The sequence below is a fragment of the Ixodes scapularis genome, unplaced genomic scaffold, assembly GCF_016920785.2.
Source record: "Ixodes scapularis isolate PalLabHiFi unplaced genomic scaffold, ASM1692078v2 PGA_scaffold4__175_contigs__length_147842914, whole genome shotgun sequence".
Taxonomy (NCBI): Eukaryota; Metazoa; Arthropoda; class Arachnida; order Ixodida; family Ixodidae; genus Ixodes; species Ixodes scapularis.
In genome coordinates, this window is record NW_024609879.1 from 349,365 (window position 1) to 356,524 (window position 7,160).

Sequence of the window (7,160 nt, forward strand, 5' to 3'; positions counted from 1 at the left end):
GTTACCACTTGTAGTGACATTTAGTCTTTTATTTCATAGTGTAAATAATTTTTCGTGGCAACACAGCTCATTTGTACATATTATGTGAAGGCACCGGAGGGGTTCTATGATAGTTCTAAAAGGATAAGCAGCAACAAAATGCTTGCCATTTCGACCCGAAGAGCTGCTTGGTCGTCTTCCGAACTGCTGTGCTCAACAACCTGGTCAAGGACTTTAGGTAGAGGGATCCTCTTGCCCCTTTTGATCCTCTCCTCGATCGACGACTTTGAGTCTGCAAAGTGGTACACACAATAACATATAGGGCAAGTCTCCTCTGGTGTGCTGCTGTGAGGAACTGCATTGATATATATCACCTGCCAAAAGTAGTATTTGGGCTTTAAAACAGCCCGGCTCCCCTCCGTCTGGAGTCAACAAAGCATCATAGAGGTGACCCTTCTTGTAGTCATCCTCACTTCTCGGTTCAAAGTTTTTAATTGCAGATGTACTGATGATAGTCTTAGGTCGTTCTGTTCCAGTAAAATATTGCACATATGCGAAATTCATCTCTGTAAGAAAAGAATACAATCGAATTTAATGTGAAGTAATCGCATTATGTTCAAACAATTCCAACCGTCACATCCGCATGTGGTGGAGAAAATGTGGCTGATCAGCGAGGTAATTTATTACACAAACAAAGCACCAAGGCAAGACGAGACTACACCAATTCCCGATTAATATTTTTATAGTAATTATACGCCTTAATCAGCCGTGACAGCGTGCGGTCTAGAGAAGCTCGTTCTAACGAACGCAGTTTTAGCGAAAACAGTTTCTTCGAGCTGCCTCGAAAGTCGAAACTCGGTTTCGAGAAGACGGCAACCCCCGGCATGCTGCTTCCGATGTTTCTCTGATTCATCAGCCTAGCTTGCCGAGTACTCAGCGATGAACCCTTGTAGGTGCGTGCTCGAACTTGAGATTAACATTCCTTCGAGCGACAGCGAGCGCGCGTAGCATGGTTTGCTTGCAAGTGTAGGTTCCCGCCGTGCACACATCGCATTTCTCTAAACCACACTTCGATAAAACGTACTCTTTTCGCTTTATATATAAATATGAAAGAAGTAGAAGAAGAAGAAGAAGAAGACGAAAAAGAAGTGAGAGAAAAAAAAAAAACGCGTGCAACGCAGTTTCGTTTCGCCGATCCAACCATGCGCCGGCGCAAACTGCTGCCTGAATCGCAGTTTCGTTTCGCCGATCCAACCATGCGCCGGCGCAAACTGCTGTTGAACTATATTTTACTGCAATAAAATCTTACCCTTTCTTCCTGTAGGAATAGATGTCCTGCGGTCTTTTCAGCAACTGAAAGCTCATACGCAGCAGGTGATGCAACCAAAACTAGCAGCTCAACTGGCTCGACCGGCTCAACTGAAACCGCGCGCCGACTCCGGCTGGCCATATGGCGAGACGGCCACCTAACACCCATGGCAAATACAGAAGAGAAGGATAACTCTAATAAAAAAAAATTAAGTTTCATTTTACAACTTAGAATTATATTTAGTTCAGGACGTTGTTATTAGCACTATAGACTGTAAAGATGGTTTTGTTTACAATGCGGTTTATGGCGCGATGGCGTGCGTTTCACGTTTTCGAAGTACCCAGGTCCCCGGGTAGCCATCCCGCCAATCCCGCTACTACAGCCACTGTACCGCTACTAATCCCGCTTCCCGCTCTTCCCGCGTCATTCTTCGCCATTATTGCTCGTCAAACAAGCGCTACGCCGATTCTGCCGAAACTTCTGCATATGAAACGGCATCATGGCCAGTAAGCAGCGGCCGAAGCAATACCGACGTTACCTGGCACCTTTATCCGAAGAGAGCGTGCCGCGGTCGACGCGTGCTCGGTGGCATCAGACCGAAAAGGTAGGCTTTTATAGTCGGTGAACCGTAAGATTTTATTGACGAAATCTTTTTGTTGTCAGATTCTTGCTGAAGGCGCCCCGCGACCTTTGGAGCAGAAGTCAGCTGCGCAGTCTCACAATCGTGGAGATGTGAGTTTGTTCATTTCAAGCGTTACTTCATGCATGGTCTTTCGTTGTTAAATACCGTGTGCGTTCGCTCTCGTCTTTCTCTGTATCGAGCCACTGCTTCCAACCTCCGGCTCCTATGCTTTGCTGCAGTGCTTCTGGGCTGGGCTTTGTGAGCGAATATCTGACGAATAGGCGATGAAGCTCGCCCGACGGCGCTCGATGTGCGCGTGCGCCCCGGGGCGAGCTTCGTCGCTTTTTGAACACAAATATGGCAAAACTTGCAACTTGCTTTTTGGACACAAATAGGGGAAAACTTGCACTTGTATGGGAAAATTTGCAACGAAAATCTGAAAGAAAATTCTATCATGTAAGACCCCACACGGCCCAAGACCTCAAAAGCCTTGACGATGTCAAGAACGACGACGACGACGTCTTGGAAATCGAAGACGTCTTGGGCGCCTTAGATTGAAATCTTTGGAATACGGACAAAAAATTTAAGAAAGCGCGAAATTGACGTGTGGTGCTACTCGATCGAACATATAATGTCCCTATAACCTAAACTCATACTGTGCGTGCCGTTCTTTCTCATGTTCAAGCTTTCTTAATTTTTGTCAAATACTGTAAAACGTTTTTATTGTGCGGCCTTTATATTTTTTAAATCCGGCTGGGACCATCATGGCTTGCACGTGACGTCAAAGCTGCTCTTCTTGCTGGTGGTGAAAGCGTGCCGTTAATGCACTGGAAGCTGCGCCGACTCGTTTCCGCCCGCTGGTAACGCTTGTTTTTTGGTTGTAGAATTAGTACTGTAAAGGCTATGCACCACCACCAGAGAGGATCAAATTATGTTGGTGCAGGCTATTCCAGGGGTCCAAATCCAGGCCTTTAAAGGTTGGATTATTTGTGTACGGTTAAACTAAGTTCTAAATCTTTTCTAATTAGTGAAATTGTGGCTCGCGAGCAGCAATAGTTTTACAGCATCTGTTTCATGGGGTCCATCTTGTGGGGAAGGAGGATGCCCTGCAAGAGCACGTTCTTCAGAGCATGAAACATAATTTTCACGTGCCTTCCCGCTCGACTGCTGGTTTAATCTACAGGGTGAAACAAGGAGACGGCAGGCTCTTTAAATCGACCGGAAAATTCGGTTTCTTAACCTATCGCGCTACGACTTTGTGCAGCGTTGCCCACAGATGGTGCATTTTTTTTGTAAAATTTGCAAAGAGCGAACTTACCTGAGGAAGAAGTAAAGAAAGAAAAAGGCTTAGCTCCTATGGAAACGCAGCGAAGCCACCGGTCTTCAAACACGGCGCCGTTGCGCACGGGAGACAAGAGATGGCGCAAGCGGTCGCGACGCCAACTGCCTCCAACGAACGAGCAGACGACGCCGAGAGCCGGCGTATTTAGCAGACAAGGAACTGCAGTTCCTCGTTGTTACCGCGTCTGTTTTTGTTTCTGCGACTGTCGCCGCCTGCGGAACGAGTGTTGCTTTTGAGTCGAAAAGATTGTCTGCTGACGCTGGCACTCGGCGCCGTGTGCTCGTTCGTTGACGGCGTTCGTTGCGCCATCTCTTGTGTCCCGTGCGAAACGGCGCCGTGTTGTTTGAAGACCGGTGGCGTCGCTGAGTTTCCGTCGGAGCTAAGCCTTTTTCTTTCTTTACTTTTTCCTCAGGTAAGTTCGCTCTTTGCAAATTTTACAAAAAAAAAATGCACCATCTGTGGGCAACGCTGCACAAAGTCGTTGCGCGATAGGTTAAGAAACCGAATTTTCCGGTCGATTTAAAGAGCCTGCCGTCTCCTTGTTTCACCCTGTAGATATGAGTATGTCTGCTCCTGAGCACTGAAATGGGTCTCATGTACGGTTGGTTGGTGTGGGGTAGAGTGCTGCAGAAGCTCTACCTCCTGTAGACGCTCGTTACCTCCGAAGCGCCAAAGCACAAGTGTGCTTCGGTTACGCATTCATGCTTGTGCTATCAAGGCTAGAAAGTTTTTGCTGCCGGGGGGGGGGGGGGGGGGGGGGGGGGCGGGGGGCGGGGGGGCGGGGGGGGGGGGGAAGTGAAGGGGGTGGGTGGGTGGAGGTGGAGGTGGAGGTGGAGGTGGAGGAGGAAGAGGGGCGCAGCTTCCCGTGTGGCTTCAGCCTGTCAGCGACCATGGTGCCAAATGGCTTCCGAAGGACAGTTTGCTGCACCAGCACATGTGTTGCGCTCTGAAGGTCTTTTGCAAAATATAGTGCCTGATACTGCTCGCATTGGTGTTGATGATATGCCCAATGCTATTTGATGTGAGACAGTATATTGCCTTTTTTTTATTTGTTGCTGTAAACACTCTTTTATAGGGTCCGCCATGTTCTGGACAAGGGATTGAAGCTTGTTTGACCACTGGCCACCTAAGTGAGACAGACTGCAGTGGGCCAACTTCTCGACAGAGTGAGATTTCTTTGGCTGAAATGTCACCGGTGTTGCTCTCGGGTGAAATTCCGCAAACTGAAAGTATGTGTGAGGAGGCCGAGTCTCCGTGCAGCGCAGACAGCCTTTCGAGCTTCTCAGTTAGCTCTCCGGGGAGCTCAGAGTGCGAAGAGAAGGACATTCAGAGCGAAGGAGAGCAGCCTGGCTCTCCTACTGAACATGTTTCTGATGCACCATCAGCATTCAGCGTCAAGGGTTTTGACTTGACTACTCAAATTTGCAAATGTACAACAACGACCGTAGCGGAAGTGCTTGTTCTTCTGCTGTCATTTCTTGCAAAGCACCGGCCTACTGTGTCAGCCTTGGTTGACATCCTGCAGCTCTTCAATGTCGTGTTCCAGAAGGACATCCTGCCTAGTACAAAGTACCTGTTCAACAAAGCATTTTCCAGTCCCTCCCTCATGATGCAGTATCACATGTACTGTGAGTATTGTCTAGGATATGTTGGCATCCGAGAGCAGCTACGTTTGCAACAGTCAACATGTCCACATTGCCACCAGAAATTTTCAGTGACAACTTCACCCTACTTTCTCATGTTACCCCTTGCACCACAACTAAAGTTCATGTTGGAAAATCAACCAGGGTTGGTCCAGGAACTTCAATACAGGAATGAAAAGAAACACAAAAATATATCCTGTCTTGAAGACATCTTTGATGGCACTCTGTATCAGGAACTTTCCAAACCTGGTGGCCTCTTGTCTTTCTGTAACAATTTTTCATTTTCTTTTAACACTGATGGAGCTCCAGTGTTCAAATCTTCCCGTGCCTCTGTGTGGCCTATTCATATCATGCTAAATGAACTACCACCAGTGTCCAGGGAAAAGAATTTGCTGCTGGCAGGCTTGTGGTATGGTAAGGGGGAACCAAACATGGATATGTTTCTGAAGTCGTTTGTCGATGATGCAAAGCATCTGGCTACAATAGGAGTTACATGGAAGCATGTTGATGGTACCCTTATTAATAGTAAATTCGTTGCAACCTGTTGCTGCGTAGACAGCGTTGCTCGTCCTGCGATGCAAAAGTTAATGCAGTTCAATGGCTATTATTCTTGTGGGTGGTGTTACCACCCTGGTGAGAACGTAGGTAATGTTGTCAAGTACCCTGTAGGCCCAGAATGCTACCCCGACAGGACTAATGAGACAATGGAAAAGGAAATGGAACAAGCATTTGTAACGAAGACAACCATTTTTGGTGTCAAGGGCCCGTCTGCATTGATAAACATGCCAAAGTTTGGGATAGTATCTGGGTTCGTACCAGACTACATGCATGCTGTCCTTCTTGGGGTGGTACGGCAACTAGCAGAGCTATGGTTCTCGTCTGTTGGTGAAAAGTTTTATATTGGAGAGCCCTCGACTGTAGCTAAAATTAACAAGAGATTAGAAAGGATGTTTCCCCCCAAAACTGTTTCTCGACTGCCAAGGCCCATTTCTGAGCGACGGTTCTGGAAGGCGTCGGAGTGGAAATGCTGGTTGTTGTACTATGCTTTTCCTTGCCTGGATGGCATTCTTCCAAGAAAATATCTTAAACATTTTGCTTTGCTTTCACAGAGTGTGTATGCTCTGCTCAAGGACTCTGTGACGCATACAGATGTGAATAATGCCGACCTTATGTTGACCGAGTTTGTTTGTGGGATGCAAGAGTTGTACACGAAAACGTCAATGACATATAACGTCCATCTTCTCACTCATCTGCCGAAAAGCGTAAAAGAGTGGGGCCCGTTATGGGCCCATTCTGCTTTTGCATATGAATCTGCAAACGGCTTTCTTTTAAAATTAGCAAAAGGGACACGAAAAGTACCTCTGCAAATAGCCAAGAGTTATCTTTTGTACCGCTCTGTGTACTACTTCGTTAAATGCTACATCAGGCAACAAACAGTGCAAGAGTTTTGTGAGGGCTTGCTTGGGTCAAAGCGCTTAGTGCATACAATTGAGGTGGAGAAATGCCACCTTATTAGCAAAGGCTTAAAACATGGAAGTAGCCACAATTTTTTTGGTAGCTCTGTTGTTTTACCTGGCAGTGTCTGTACTGTGTATAAAAGGGTGATTGCAGGAGGTGAGTTGTTGCACTCTAAAGAATATGGTAAATGCAAGCGTCGAAATAATTCCTTTGTACAATTGAAAAACGGGTTGGGTGGAGAAATATTGAAAATCTGTGTATACAAGGAAAATGGTGTTCACCGTTGTGTGCTACTTCTTGAAGAGTATGTCTCGTCAAGAACGCTTCATGTGACCCATGTAAATGAGTATTATTCTAAGCAGAATGTGAGGATTGTCTCAGCAGACAATGTCTTGTCCAAATTTGTTGTCATGCGGTCAGGCAACAGGTTATTTGCCAGCCTTTTGCCCAACTATTATGAAAAGGAGTAACCATCATGTCATGTTAGTAGGTATGTTTGATTTGCCTACACCACCTGCACTGGTACTCTCAGTGTATGTACATCACTGTATCCTACTTGTTGGTGCAGACTATCTTGAGGACTCTTTAGGGGCTTGTTGTGTTTGGTCTCCAGGATCGAAATATTGTAACAAAAGGACGAGGACAGAACCACTTGTGGTGTCTGTCCTTGTTCCATTATGTGAAATGCCTTTAATCCTGGACAATGCATACCGTAATTACATTGCCCTGCACTGTACACTTTCTGCACCATGCAGGTGGGTGCAGCTAAATCAAGCATACCTACTGACATTAGCAGGGTGTCTACCA

General features: G+C 46.6%; 1 protein-coding gene across 1 annotated transcript; it reads left to right on the forward strand.

The window, feature by feature from the left end:
• The first annotated feature begins 1,395 nt into the window (after positions 1 to 1,395).
• On the forward strand, positions 1,396 to 6,823 carry LOC121837643. The gene is made up of 2 exons (XM_042293336.1): positions 1,396 to 2,020; positions 4,328 to 6,823. Exon 2 carries the CDS (start codon positions 4,439 to 4,441, stop codon positions 6,821 to 6,823), a length of 2,385 nt encoding a protein of 794 aa, XP_042149270.1. The 5' UTR covers positions 1,396 to 2,020; positions 4,328 to 4,438.
• Positions 6,824 to 7,160: the final 337 nt, after the last annotated feature.

Coding starts and splice junctions, on each gene's coding strand:
- LOC121837643 (XM_042293336.1), top strand. CDS start 4,439: ATGTCACCGGTGTTGCTCTCGGGTGAAATTCCGCAAACTGAAAGTATG.